General features: G+C 35.7%; 1 protein-coding gene across 2 annotated transcripts in view; it reads left to right on the top strand.

The window, feature by feature from the left end:
• Positions 1-6,524: 6,524 nt before the first annotated feature.
• The window catches only part of LOC106156046 (inactive tyrosine-protein kinase 7), a 40,102-nt gene continuing 30,544 nt past the window's right edge, over positions 6,525-16,082 (top strand). Inside the window, exons 1-3 of one of the 2 annotated variants that reach the window (XM_013531130.2) lie at positions 6,527-6,711; positions 8,585-8,635; positions 9,587-9,883. In XM_013531130.2, coding sequence (XP_013386584.2) covers positions 6,642-6,711; positions 8,585-8,635; positions 9,587-9,883 — 418 coding nt within the window. In that variant the 5' untranslated portion in view covers positions 6,527-6,641. Of the gene's footprint in view, positions 6,712-8,584; positions 8,636-9,586; positions 9,884-16,082 lie in introns of both variants that reach the window. The other variant, XM_013531131.2, reaches the window with a different exon arrangement.

Raw genomic sequence — 16,082 nt, 5'->3', positions numbered from 1 at the left:
TTGAATTGAAACCACGACTAGGATATTTTAACGGCGCTTACCTCATTGTCAAAAAAAAAATGAAACTTTATCAGTGTACAGTAAAAAAATGTTGAATCCAATTCCCATTATGATTTTAAACAAAGATAATGAACAAACGCATCTTGAACTATTTCGTTGGAGGCTTATGCGCTTCCTGATTATGTTCACGGATGTCTGGAATGGGTAAAAAAATACCATTCGTTTGACTCTACACGGGGTTTATTGTTTGGAAATTCAATGTCCGATCAGTTCATAATATTTTATGAGAAGAAGGGGCCGTTTAACGCATTCTCTTTTTGCGTAGAAAACGATGCCACTGCCCTAGAGATAAGATATTGCTGATTACAAAACCTGATGCATTTGGGGAAATTCCTATTACTAATTTATTAGTTTTTTCCCAATTCGCGTAGTAGCGGATAACCACTTCATTGATTTACACCGCTTTAGATAATTTGACCAGTAATGAACTGCGAAATTAACGCCAGAGACTAGTATAAGCGAGAAACCGGCAATGTGAACCACCGCATACTTTCTTTATTAACGCACCAGTGGGGGCGATAGCGGTCTGATTACTGACCCCCACCAGTCATAGATATTAGATAACTAGAAATAGTTACACCCTACAGAAGACATTATCACAAACAATTTGGTTAAGTCTATCCTTTTTTTTTCCATAAGGCGAAGGCATTCTGAATTCTCAAAACTAAACTGTGTAGACCTATATAGCAAAAGACACAAATAACAAAAAAAAAAAAAAAAATAGTTTCGTTAACATAAATACTTTTTATTACAAACGAATGCTTGCAAACTCATATGAATTCGATTTGTACTATAGACTTTGTATGATTATAATTTGCATATACAATGAACATCAACGATTCAATTTCACTGTCTAAATTCAGTATACACTCAGAGATTCTAGAGCGTGTATCACAGTTGGTATATAATGCAAATGAGAACGAAATGCATTTTACAAGAAAAGTTATGTTTTACAATAATCACCCCTTCGTCAACTGTAAGTCACTAAAACTCTGATCAGTTTATTATTGAAAGCCTTCCATTATACGTGCAATGCGTTGTTTTACCACAAGTTAACAAATTCTTGTTTATTGCGCACACGCGTGCGACCAAGCAAACGCGGTGCATTGTTTTATGTTCGCTTTGCGGTTGATAGTCAACACTTGTCGAGGTAAATTTTTACAGTATAAGAAGTTCTTGGCTATTTCGGACAAACCCAATAGTTGACAACAGTAAATTGTTTAATTCTCTGAATGTTATGATGCATTGGAACTTGAGGCAGTTTCAGATTCTCGGCGTAATTCCCGTCTGAAGTAATCTAGGATTGCTCATCGCATCAGTTTTAGTCGGTGTGGGATCCTGCACGTTTTATCAAATAACGTGTAGCAATAGGCCCGGTCCTATCCTGTCTCACAGATATCCACGTGAGGAACCCGCTATCTCCATCGATTACAATAAAGCAATACCTTACTGGCAAAAGCGTCTAATCCCATTTCGAAACACTTATCCTCGCAGTACTTCATGTCATATTGGGAAAACCTAGAACATTCGGCGGCACACAACATTATGCAAACCATTTCCGGAAGTTCGGACCGTTTTGTCCGACTTGCAGTTCTGTGAAACTGAAGCCTCCCATCTAGGTTTATCCCATCAAAATTTTCTATTGATTCCGTTTTAGAAATTTCATACTTGTGAACATATTCGTGTTGTAGCGGTATGTACCTGCATATTGTCAATAGAAATAAGTCCGATAGTACTATCACAGTGAAAAGATACCTTGTGGAAATCTGAAAATAATAAACAATTATCATTTTCTTTTTCAGAAATAATAATAAGAAGAATTGTCTGTGGGGTTCTAAGGTACACCTACTTGTCATATAATTTGAATTTCATTATTATAAATTGTTAAAAAGCCTTTAAGAAGACGTGACCATATTTTAATTAAATTACTAAAACATTAAAAGACGATAGACCGGATTATCCTGTTTTGTCAACTTTTTTTTTGAAGTTTCATATAGTATTGCATTATTCGTGAATCTTTTAGTCTGAAAAAAACTTGCAAAATCAGTATTTTAAAGTTCTGAAACTGTTCAACATTTGAGCTCCAAATGTCTATTTGTAAAATAATTATAATAAATAATAATAATAAGTGAGTTAGTAAGTAAGTAAATCTATGATTGGCCCAATATATGATACCGAGATACTGAGTAGTAACATATGTTATGTCGTTTTGTATTATAAGTATAGTGAACCTTTCGTCTTATTATTTCTAATACTTATTATTTTTAACTGCTCAAAACATTTCAACAAACTGATCATGACAACATCTCAAAATCTGCGAAGACAAAAAAAAAAGAAACATAAAACAACACTTTTCGCATAAATATATGCTTGGTAATTAGCAAAATGACGTACCTGATGCATGATGTTAGTCCAACAAAGCTCTATGCTTTGCTATATAAATTCATCCGTGCTTCAAGAATTTTTCCTTCTTACAATTTGTTTTTCTCAGAGGGACGTTCTACCTAATATAGTACTTGGCTACCAAGAATCGGAAGTAACGTAGATTGCCGCGTTTTTGAATGGAATGGTCCTTAAGTACCCGCGGTTGCAATGCGGAAAATAGCCGAAGACGGAATCTGTCAGTCACTCGTCTTACACAATAAAGATGCCGCTAATTTTAGATGCAGCTCATGTTATCAAAAATATCTCTGGCACGTGTTTCTCTCTGATGCCTTCCATTCAGCTTAGACTAGCCTTTCTGAAAACGTTTGACTTTCCTCACTTCCGAGAGGCGGGAAAAGAAGAAATGTGAAACATTTCCGCCGAGAAAAACACCTGTTAAGCAAAGTAAGCCCCATTGGTTAAATAATCAGTAAGAACCAGAAAAAATAGCTCAGAGCTCACCTTTTTAAAAGCATTTGAAGATTTATCTTCACTGCAGCCCACAATATTTGTTCTATATTTAAACATTCATAGGTGCCGTCTTATTGTTATGATTTTTCTTTTTTCTAAAGGAAACGGTTTCATTTTGCGAGGAGGTGAAACTGTACTTGCGACCGCAATAAAACATGTCCGTGAATGGAGCAATGTACTAAAACATAAATTATATTAACCACATACAACACTAATTATTCAAGAGAAAAAAAGTTAAGTTACATTAGCCAGACGTCTAGTGCGTAATTTACAAAAATTCCGGAATAAAGTCTACCGACTAAAATTAACTAGGGCTTACAGACATTACAATCAGTGTAATTAATAACATTCTTTTGGTTATTTCGTTACAACAGCAAATGCACGTGACTTTCAAAAATTGTTTTTTAATCATTGTTTAAAAATAATTTGCACCTTATCTTTTTTCCACATTCTAAAATAATAAAAGAATCTTTAAAAAACTGATCCCATTATTCTGTACATTATATCTTTTAAAGTCGCGCATCCATCAAATACACATTGCCATATGTTTATTGTTAATGATTTAGTTGCCACCATATTACGCCCCCGCACAGTAAGTACGTGGTTGGTTCGCTGAAATAGCTACACCATCATAAAATGCGGTTTCTGAGATATTGTCGACTCGGAAATATCCTGCTGACACATTCAACTTTGTAAAACGTATGCACCCTGAACTGCAGATCAGACACGTGTCGGTTTCTTCATGTCCATCTCTCCATATCAGTAAGATTTCTGTTTCACTGTCAGTGAGGCTCTTATATCAATGTGAAAATAAAGAAGCTGTTCCGGCTATCAAAGCTATTATAGGCTTAACCTTAATTTAACAATACTGATGCCAAGAAGTAATTTTTTGCAGAGGGAAAGTAGAGGAAAAAGTAGTTTGAATCTGTATCTTATTTCTTTACTCCATAAATACTCACTACGAATCTTTCCCGTCTGCCAGGATTATTTCCAACGATAAAAACCAAGATAAGAAACAGTGTTACCCTCATTGACTAGCACAGGGTATACAGGCCCCCTCCCCTATCGTTTTACCTCGATTTTGATAAGAAAAATGATAGGGAAATTTTGAAAGGCATTTATTTGTAAGTATTACACACAATTATTTCACTTTTTACAGGCCCTCTTCACTTGCGCTCTAATCTGTTTCAATTAAGAAAGTCACCCATAGACTGCAAATTGCTTGCATGACGGTCCTCAGTGATATGGTGAACATAGTGCTTCTCACTGTGGAGAGGCTCAACAAACACAACGACTGATCTGCTAAACGCTGTTGTTGTTACAGATTGACTAAAAAAAACCTTTCTGAGTAAAGCCTAAACATTCAAAATCCACAGACTCTATGTGCAGGGACGTATGTTACGGGGTTGAGGGGGGGGGGGGGGCAGTTAAAATATATTTTGGGGGATATTCATAGTGTAAGAATTTTCTTTTCTCCCCTGGACCACCAGAATTTTCTTACTTTACCTTCATTCGGTGTCTAGATCAGTACCACAAATAACCTGCTTGCGTCCCAGACGGTAGGCCTACCTACCGTAAAGGGTATCTATCAACAGCTGCCCACCCCACAATTTTCTCAGCCATTGGTATACATCTTTAGCTCACTAGTATAAGATTATACGCAGTACGTGCATATTGGAGCTATAAATACTAATTTTCTGTCTAATATTCTATTTCACTGTGCATTTGTTAAATACGTATACTTTTCTTCTCAGAATCCTATAGTAATAGTGACCCTTTTTTTTTTTTTTTGAAGAACACAGTCATGCAATCTTTAAAAACAAGATTTCAGAGCAATGGATTTTCTAAAATTGCCACAGAGTTATGGCGAGTGTCAGGTTGGTAAGTGGGTGAAAAATATCGTTTACCCCAGGAAATTTCGTTAAATGTTACTTTTTCGCTGAAAAATCTTGCGCTGAATCCCTTTATGTATGTACAGCATTACTAAATATTGGAAGATTAAAAATTTGAACCTTATAAAAATAACTTTCCCCCTAAGTTTTTGTCCTTGCGTAAATAATTTAATTTTCCACAGAGGCGAGTTAGTGGACATGCTTATGATAACATTAACATAAACAACAGACGCTGCTTTACCGACACAATCAACACAATATTGTTTCGCATTGCTGTTGCTTGGTTGAAAACGAGAAGTGCAACAAACACATTTGCACTACTTGGAGCTGTAAGACCGAGAAGGGATACCTAAAAAATACACTCTGACCACAGGGTCCGCTAGTAGTCTTTTACAGAATTTATTTAATTTTTTTGTATGTTATTTTTAGGCCCCTGATATCAGAAAGTACCTACAGACTAGGGTGTTTGACCGCCACTACGCGCTCTTATTTGTAGTATACCCCCCCCACCCTGTAACTTCCTGAAACTTTCATTTTTCAAACATTTTTTACATTGTCTTTTTCACCTATGTCAAAACTGTTGAAATAAAATGTTTTTGTAATTACCTGTGGTCTTTTTATTAGTTTTAATCACGTTTAATCCACCCCATTGAAATACAATGTGAAAATTTACAATGTACCCGCAGTCAATAACTTGCCGCGTTTTCGTTGGCTAACTCTACCTTATTTTATGTGAACATAGGATTGATACATTGTATACTTGGACTTTCTCTGTGAAATTATTATGAGCTACTTGTTCACATAAAATTACCTTTGAGTTAGCCAACGAAAACGCGGCAAGTTATTGACTGCGGGTGTAAATTGAAGATTCTAACTTTGTATTTCAATGGGCTGGATTAAACGTGATTAAAACAAATAAAAAGTCCACAGGTAATTACAAAAGCATTTTATTTCAACAGCTTTGACATACATGAACAAGAAAATGTAAAAAACTGTTTGAAAAGTGAAAGTTACAGAAAGTTACAGGGTGGGGGGGTATACTACAAAAGTACCGAAAAGGTTTTTTCTCCCTCTCTTTTTCTTTTTTGTTTCAAATTTGACAAAACGACCATGAGTAATTAAATAAGGGAAAAAGAAAAGTCATGTATATAAATGACATAGAATGTCATCTGTAATTTAGTTATTAAGACGCTCTTGACTTTCTCTTAAATGTATCTGAAATTTAATGAAGAAGCCCTTGGCTTTCTCTTACATGTACACCACTCCCGCTCTAAATTTTATGCAGTAGGCCTATAGGTAACTTCCATTTTGCACTTCTAAACTAGGACAAAAATGGATTTGACATCAAAAACCAGCCAAACATGTATTGTATTATGTGACTTTGTGACAAAACAGTAGCTGATTGCAAGTGTACAAACGCATGATCGACAGCCAATTTACCTGGCCTTTGTGTTATTGGTACTTCATATCTTTGTCCATAGAGGGCGCAATCGCTGCAGGTGCTTGGCGGAGGAATATGTCTAATTACTACTTAAATTGTTAATCATGCTTAATATTCTGTCTAAAATCAATGAGACGAATATTTTATTGATTAAATTTCATGTGACGTTAACTTGAGCGGCTAAATTCTTTTGTTTTATTTTAATTTTTAGGATTTCTACTTTTCCTCTCGGAAGTGGACTGTTTATCATCGGGAGTGTTTAGTTTCGTTTGAAGTTGTGCGGTATTCTGTGTAGTAGCTAGCGGGATGTGTGAGGAGCTTCGGCGGCATTACTAAATATTGGAAGATAAAAAATGGATTGGAAGATGTATAGAGGTATTTGGTTAACTGCAGGATGGACTGTCCTGTTTGTTATCCTCATCGGTGAGTACATGTATTCTTAAAGACTTGCACTAGTTTGACGAACGATACCCATTGTACTTATAGTAAATAAGCCAGGTGCACTACAACTTGCACGGGTTCATTACTATTGTGCTTTGCTGACGTCGTTGGCTTGGTGTCTACCGGCATGGAGTATTTGTATGGTGTTTAACCAGTAGACTAGTAGGGTTAATTGAACGTCCCTGTCTTGTTTCTTCTTCATCGTGCATTCACAAACCAGAAAAGCGTTTTGCCCATTAAAACGCACGCGCTACTTGTAGGTATCCCACCTGTAATATACCACGATCTGCATAGCATTTAACTATGAGGACTTTACAAATGGAGTCTCATTCATTTGCCATTAAAAACATGTAAAAGGGAGTTGTTTACGCCCCGCTGAATTAAACCCAGCCAGCTTATTTTATTCCTCTCATTATCTTGGAGTCTAGTTTATGGTTTAGAGTTTGCTTTAAGGGCCATTTTATTATCAAACTTACATAGAAAAGAGTGAATGTTATAAACTCCTGGCCAAAAGGACCACTGTATATTAACCTGTCTGCAGCCTTTTTCCTAGAGATTCATAAAATGCACTTATATAAACTGGCTAGATCTTGTGAATATAGAGAATTGTTTTGTTGGAGAGAATTCTTAGGTTGGGTTTAAAGTGTTAATTTTTACATCATATATTAGTATCCTGTGTTTATGTGGATACAGGATTGTAATGAGGCATTGAAGTGCAGATTTTATGGTGTTAACTACTAAGTAAGTTTTTCTTGATAATTTCTGACACTGATGATGGCTAAGTTATGACCCCATAATAGTGGTCGGCATTTAAGCAGTCCTTAAGCTGTGTATATGGCAGTGCCAGTCTTTAAGCGGTAAACTACCACAGGTAATCAGCAAACCTGTAAAACAAACACACCCTATTTAATAGTGCTTTGTAAAGAAAGATAACTTAAAGTAGTCAAATTCTAATCTTAAAGCTTGCTTTTAAGTTATATTTCCTGCAGAGAATTATACATAAATTAATATTCTCATTGGTTTGATTTGGTTGGAGGTGCAGCCTCACTACAGTAAAAGAATTCTTTATTCTAAAATATGCTTTGTTTAGGCTCAGCTTACTTTAAATATTGACAGTTGAATTTAGAGATTTAGTTTTAATGAAATAAGCTATCAGCACTTTGGAAGGCTACACATTTTAGCTGTTGAGAGTCATATATATTAAACATAGAAGGGAAAGGGTTACATCAGTTACATTTAAGTCCTGCCAGAACATGCAATTTTCATTTAGAGCAGAGAGAAAGGGGTTGTTGTTTTTGGTCTCACAGGTCACTGCCACCTCTAAATTTGAAAGGTTTATGGGGAGAGCTCCTTAAAGGCAGTCCCATTCATAATCTGGCACTGTTCCTGACTGTATATCCCAAACTGTGGCACTTCCCAGGGTGTTAAACTCGGATGATCACCAACAGATTATCTCAGCATGAATGTAGAAGTTACTCGATTTAACTGAATAAATAAAATAACAAGTTTCTGTGTAGCATGCATATTTTGCTGTTTATTTAACTGAATACCTGTAATGAAATCATAACAAGGCATGCCCATTAACAATTACAGTCATTGTGACTGGCCTAAGCCATATTCCACTATTGCAAGTTGACTACACCAATTAGCATGCAGATATGAAGTCAACAATCTGTTTTTCCTAACAGTTGTGTCAAAAAAAGAAAATAGTAAAAGATAAGGAAATAAGTGAATGAAATATTTGATATTGATCTGTCACAGTTTGTCCAACAACACATGGAACTTTGGATGAAAAATGGAAAATCATTAAATGTCCCCTTACTAATGATGCAATGTTATTTTTCTGATGTTTCAGCGTGTGAATCAGCTTTTGCTGAGGGTGGGGAATCCGAGGCAGCTAGCCAAGGTAGAATACCACTGGAGGCGACACGATTATTTATGTTTTATGCCACTGCATGATATAATTTTTTGTCTTTGTAGTAAGCGTTCTGTTTATTTTCTCTCAACTTTTCCAGTGAATGCCTTAATAACGAGATGCTACTAGTTGAATGTGGGTGTTGGTACTCCAGTGCTTTTTCTTTACTGCTTTAACAAAATGAATATGTATGTATAAAATGAAGAAAATAGTTTAAAATAAGTCTGTTTGTATCATGTCTAGTTACGTTTGGGTTTGGAGAGGTTCTTTGAGGTTCATTTGATTTTATTTGAGGGATTAGTCGTCACATGAATTGGTTAACAAATATGGTCTCAATTTGGTTGATTAATGTTTTCTTTATTTCAGCTTTTTTGTTCATTATTATAGTTTACAACAAGCGTCTTTGAGTTTCTGTCATTTATGATTATCAATTATTCAAACCAGCTGTTACACAACAGATTATTTGTATCAGTAAGGTCATTCAGTACATTTTAAAGAATAGCTGAAAGCAAAGTTTTATTCATCCACTAGTTTGAAAGTAGAACATTGTCAAAGTAATTTAGACCCTTCAAACTTAGCATCACCAGTCAAATTGAGGGCCCATTTCTCATCATTGCTTTGATCACATGTTAAATTTCATTTGCACAGAATCTGCATGTATGTTCAGGGGCACTGCAAGAAAGTAATTGCTGCACATTGTATCTTCTTTTAACTTCACCATTCTTAACAGTTTTCCCATCTGAGCTTTAAAACAGTTCTTCTATTTAAAAATAATATGGGTCTTAAAATGTTTAGCAATATCTGTTCAGTTATCATTGAGTGCTATTTGCTTCACCATTTGTCACATACATGATTTCAAACCCTTGCATTATGGAATAGATATAAAGAACACTTTAAATTTGTTTTGTAAAAAAAGTATCTTTTCATCGATTTGTTCTTCAGGTACAACAAAGGCTCAGGATAGTTTCTATTTCCTGATCAACCCCAGCAGTCAGGACGTACTTGAAGGATCCGAAATAACATTAAACTGTGCAGTGTCAAGGGATAAACACATTGTGTACCACTGGACTATGAATGATTTACCAATACAGAATACAAGCAGGCGATATCAAGATGGTACCGATTTGAGGATACTGCGTGTGTTGCGAGAAGATGATTTTGGTGGCTTTCGCTGTGTTGCTACAAACACTACTACAATGATTTCTTTGAAAAGTACTGAAGCCAGGCTCAATATCATGTGTAAGTACCTTTTCTTTGAAAAAAAAAGAAATTATGGGTCTGGGGTCGTATGAATATAACGCTTAGGAGAAGGTTTTGTTGTAGGTATCTTTTGTTGATACCCTTTCCTTTGAAAAAAAAAACAATCATACAGATAAAAATGTGGAGGCGATGATAAAAGTTGAAAAATAAGAAAGAATCCAAAGCACAAATTTTGTATCCATTTTTCTTGACAGTTTAAATTTTTATCATAAAAGTTTTTTTTTCAATTGATACTTCTCCCCTTAAGGTAAAGTTTACATACCTGTCAGAACACTGGTCTTCATCTTTGTCCAGGCTGGCAACAATATTTGGATCAAGAAATTAAGAATTGTTTCAGAAGCTATATCATGTACATGCTTCAAACTTGACTTGGCACGTCCATCTTTAGTAATTTGAAACTAGAATTTTGTTTTGAATTTACTTCAAATATTTAACATGATGAAAGAGAGATAGGTGTTGGCTTTGAAATAAAATTGATTGGGTCAGTTTATAAAATTATGAGAGTTGAGAGATGTATGTCTGGTCTGATGAAAAAAGAATATTTTTGTTTAAGTGGTATAGAATACAACTTTTTAGAGTGATTTTCTGTTAAATTTCTTTTTACAGCCAATTTAATTTCTATCTCATTTGTGTCAACCATGTAAACAAAACTCACCATACCAATAGTGCAAGGCCTTGATATGTATATTGTTGTTTAGTTTTTTATGTGCATTATATAGAACTTGTGCTTAGGCAAGGTTAAGGGAAGACTTTAAATGTAACCTGCAGAGTTTAACAGGATGAATAAATCCATCATACCAGGTTGACACATACCGCCAGAAGCTTGAATAAAACAGCGCGTCGTTGGCTAAGCTTTAGAACATGGTTTGCTGTACACCATATCTGTGTACATTTGAATGCGGAAAGGATAGGCCAGGCGCTCAAGTGGCAAACCAAATTGACCCAGCATTATTTTCAGGCTTTCAGTTTTACTTGCCCTGCAGGGTATCCCAATTTTCTATTTCTACTCTAAAGAATCGTCATACAATATTTTAATATGCAAATGCGACATTTAGAGGGTGGTCTGTGTCATTTGTGTCATGTCAACATTGTCCTCTTTTCAAAGCCTGTGTGACCTGTTCTAGATCAGGGATGACTTGCTACCTTTTAACGATTAGTTTCGCACAGTGCAATATTATCAGAACAGGTTAAATGCAATGATAACTGCCTTCTTTTCTGTCACAGCAGCGACTGTAATTGTGTGGTGCAGTAGTTCAAGTTTAAAAGTGTTGATCACCATCTTTTATCCTAGATCACAGCTTGCTGATATCATTGTACTCCAGGTCAAGTCACCCATTGTCAACTCCTTAGTTATCATTTAATTTTTTATGCACAAAAAGGGGACAAAAATTTATTGAAAATTGATGTGGAGACACCTCCAGCAACTTGCTGTGTGATGCTATATGGTTTGTCCTATAGAATATGTGTTCTCAAAGCTGGATTTCACCTCAATGTATTCAGCATTGGGTGGTATGTTTAAGGTATGAGTGTTTTGTGCCAGTGTTACTTTTTTGGACAGCCAGACAAAATCACAAGAAAGTTCAGATATGTGAGGCGCACCTTTTTTTAATGATAGTGGAGCAATTTGAGGCTATCCTGTTTTTTTGAGCATGGATTTGTACCCCTTCATATTTCACCGAAAACTTTGGTGAAGAAGGCCCTATATTTGCAGTAATACAACAACTTTTAAAGAGCTGTGACACAAGTCTGCCTAATAATATGAAACATCTTGATTTCTTATTGTAGACCACCAATTCACCTTTTTCATAATTGTATTGTTGAGATATATTATATATTGGCTGACCAGCTCATAGAGCATAACTTTATGCACTTTTTCCATTGCCTATTAATTCTCATCTCTAGAGTTGGTGGTCTCATTGCCCTTCATATTGTCAGCATGAGGCATGAAGTTTTACAGGTGACTTAACAGCACATGAATCAGGCAGTCTTAGAGGGTGACGCTTAACTTGCATTTGTACAATGCACTGCTGCAGGGTCTCTAGAAAACGTGCACACCTGATTTTTATCTCCACCAATAAAGGAGGTTATGTTTTCATCATCTTGTTTTTAAGTTTGCTAGTGGGCAAATCTGAAGACATCCTCAGAGAGTTTTCATGGTAGACAATTGTTAGGAGGGAAAGAGGAGCTGAGAGTCTCTTATTATTTTCAGAAGACAATTTTGTATTATTTACTAGTAGATTTCATCTTGGAGGAGGAGCTCAGAGAGCGCTATCTAGCTTAAGTGAGTTTCTAGAGAACATAGGCCTTAACCCTGCAGCATGTAGTTATATTAGGTCTGAAGAGTAAATAGAATTTTTTTGACTGGATGCCATTTTGTTATCAAAATTTGACTTTTGTATGCAATATTAGCTTGCAACAGAAGAGAATTTTTGAACAGTTGATCTAAGGAAATGAAGGTTCATAGAATTGGCATAGAGAGAGTTAGGTTCAGGAGTAACCAGATATGAAATGGAACAGAAGTATTTGAAAAGTAAGGCATTTGTATTGAGCTTCTCGAAGTCTGAACTGATCCTGAAGATTGAATTACCAGAGGCTTTTATCAAATAAAAGGACTAGAATGCTTCCACTTCGGTGGGGAGTGTTACCTTGCATTAAGATAACTTACAGTAACTGGTGTATAGATTGACATCAGAAAAGTTTTGTCTGGTTCACAATGCAGTCAGTTAAATTCTGCCATAAGTACAGTTTTATCTCGTAGAAGTTTACACAGAGGATAACATTATCAACCAGTTTCTTAACCAGACTCTTGACTTTACAGGTCAGGGGAGCCATTGTGTCCAATAAACCTCCCTTTTCAATTTCACTACTGGAGTTCGGCATAAGGCAAGACTTCTTAGTTTGAAATCATCCGACCCAAGTTTTTATGCACAATAGGTTGTCAGTTTAAAGTATCACCTTATGGATGACAAAGAAATAAACTGCTCTTGACAAGGATCATTGAGTAGCAGACGACTGAAACCGAGAAGACCTTCCCCAGTCAAACCCCAACATCTGGACATTTAGATATATATATGTTTAAGTGTGTCTAAAAAGTATAGGGCAAATATTCCATTACATGTGTTAAAGATTATTGAAAAGCAGGTGCCTGAAACTGAGAAAGCCTTCTGGATGGAGCCAAATTCTATATCTTTGTAAAGGTGTATAGATTTGACATAAATCTATCATTTCTTGTGTGCAGTAGTGGACAATAGTTATCAGATATACTGACATGATGTAAGTTTTTTGGCACAGAAAGGTTGAAGCTGTCTGGCCAAGTGCTAGCTAGGATAACAGTGACCAGTCAAGAAGAGAGGACAGGAGGACAGGGAATGGACAATAGTTGTCTTGCTTGAGCTTTTGTCTGATTATTGTTCATTTATATAGTTGATTGTACTGTTTTAAGACCTCCCTTGATATGAAGACGGTCAAAGAAATGATGATCTAAAACCCATAGGAAAGGGGGGGGGGGGGCAGCCTCTGCTGGGCTCTCTGGTTGTGTTTATGCTCATTTGAAATGGGTGTGAGAAGGGGCTTATACTTTCACTATTTTGTCAGATGATTTGCTTCATTTAAAAAACTTTAATAGTTTTTTTGTAGAAAGTTTACCAACTTGTGTATCAAAATGTGGCGTTAGCAATTTGTAGCCAATTAATTAATTGAGTAATTATAAATATTTTCGTATCAGTGTACCTTCTTGGTGCTAACTAGTATTTTATTCATGATAAAAACTTCGAAGCCATTCATTTTCATATGCCAATTCCCAGTACACCAACATCAAGTATTTCAGATTTCAGTAAGTACATATGTGAACTAGCTCCCAGTTGTACCACAAACTTGTAGAGATGGCTATACCCCTGAATTGCTATAATTCCCACTGTGTCTGCAGCATTTAGAAGTTGATTGTTGGTACTGAAAATACCAGTGTTTGTAATTGCCCTTAAAGAATTTTCCTGTCCCCAAGCAAAAGTGGAAGTTAATGTACAAACCATCTCATTAAAATCAGACCCTTGTGTACTAAAGAAGATTGGAAAAGAACTGAGTTTTGAGGAATGATTACAATAAGATTAGATGGGCAAATGCAATAGTTACTTGGCTAGCAGAGATTAAAGAACTAACATGCAACATAAAGGTAGTCTTATTATGTAGACAGTAATAGCAGCATAAAGGTAGTCTTATTATATAGACAGTAATAGCAGCATCATTTTAATAATATCAGAACACAATCTTGTTAATAAGAAATGCGATATTTAACTTCTGCCAAGCAGTCAAATAAAAGAAAAGGAAATTTCTATTCCCCAGGAAAACTTGCATGATGATGTATTTTCCTTAGAAACAATTGTATGAGAAACAGGGACTTCTTAATACTTGCATCAGGTCAGTCACGTAAGCAGCAAGGTTTTTGTTTCAAATAACAACTTTTTGCTGATGAATAAAAATATTATTTTTGGCTAACACAAATGAAAAATGCATTGTTGCATTTACCATTATAACTAAGAAGATGGTACAAGTAGAAGGGTCAGCTAAACTGGGAAGTTGCTAGTGATGACAAGGAACACTCAAGAATGACTCATTTATAAGTCAAGAAGCAAAAAATTAAAAAATATAAAAAATTGTCTGTGGAGGTGGACTCTTATATTCTCTGAGCCAAAATAAGTTTTAATTGCCACAGTTGTACAAAGCATTATGAACAACTGTACGCCAAAGGTGCATGTGCACATGCTCCATGTTTACCATTGTGCCTTGCTTTAATTTGCAGTGTGTACTCCACAGCTAATGATAAGGTAGATGAACATGGCACATTGTGTTTCACCTGTGCAGTCTCCATTCTTGTTTCCACACAAGTTCTATGTGTGTGGGTCTGTTTGTTATCAATGACTTAAACCTTTAAGACACATCTGGTATTTGTACAGTGGAGATAGAAATGTCAATACTTGATGTAGGTGCGTGTGAATGATAATTCTTGTGTTTGTGTTGGTGTTATGTTGCTCTGATTGTGATAAAAACGGAGAATTGGTTTGTGTTTTCCCCTAAGTTCAGAGATTACTCTTTCTGACCTTTTTTATCAGCCTGCCCACTTTCTGATTTTTTGTGTTTGTGTCTGTGTGGAAATGAAGATGTTTATACCTGCAGAAAATAGAATTTTATCAGTTATAATGATAATAGACGGCTGAATATTGATGGATGAATGGAAAGAAAAAATCTAAAAAGATTTAATTGACTTAAAGACACTAATAAATGCATGAATGACTTTGGTGACATAAAGTATGGATCTGTAAGTGTAACACATCCTTCATACTTTACAGAAATTATCATGCGCTGAATTATTTTCAGACCAAATGTACCTGTCTCTGTGTTTCTTGGTGCAATCCACCGCTTTAAGACTTCTCATATGAACAGCTTGTAAAAAGGATGATTTATTGATCACTTTTTTTCTGTGCACAGGCAGATGGTTTTGATCAGAAGAAACTTACTCTGACTCTATCTTCTGAAGGAAGGATCAACTTTACTGAACATTTTGTAAGACCAACTTGCAGCGAATGATAACAGATTAGAAAAAAATTTAAGTTATTCTTTTTAGCATCTCTTTTAAAAGCCAATTTAATCCATAACGCAAGGTATACAGCAGATTTTTTGTGGAGGGGGGGGTGAAGAAAAAGATAAGAAATAAGAAAGCACTTAATGATACTACATCAGTATTCTGTGACAGCTCTCTTCAGAACGTCTGGAAACCACCCACTGGATTCAGTTATTAAGATATTTAACCAATTTGTGTGGAAATGAATCATGGCTCATTTCAGGCTCGAGTTGTTAAATTGCATGGTGGATGTCCCTGAGAGATTTCCCCCTGATTGACTTGTCATGTCGATGTAATGGAAACTGCTCTTTGTCTCATCTTATTGGAGGCAGAATCATTTCTTGTACAAACCAAGCTGAAACTTAGCAGACTTTTGATTCTGGTTTCTTTTTTTCCTCCTTTGTGGAAGATCATTCGATTAGCAGAAATATTGGAGGAGGAATTGTAAACAAAGCTGTAACCTAGCAATCTTTTGATTCTTTATTTGTTTCTTTCCCTTTGTTGAGCATCACTCACTCGCCTTACAACTTCAGTCTCAAGTTCCCTTCACCGCTATACCCTGCA

Source organism: Lingula anatina, chromosome 2 (genome assembly GCF_051362555.1).
Source record: "Lingula anatina isolate TDL-2025a chromosome 2, LinAna3.0, whole genome shotgun sequence".
In the NCBI taxonomy this organism is placed as follows: domain Eukaryota; kingdom Metazoa; phylum Brachiopoda; class Lingulata; order Lingulida; family Lingulidae; genus Lingula; species Lingula anatina.
This window is presented reverse-complemented; position numbering and strand designations above follow the sequence as displayed.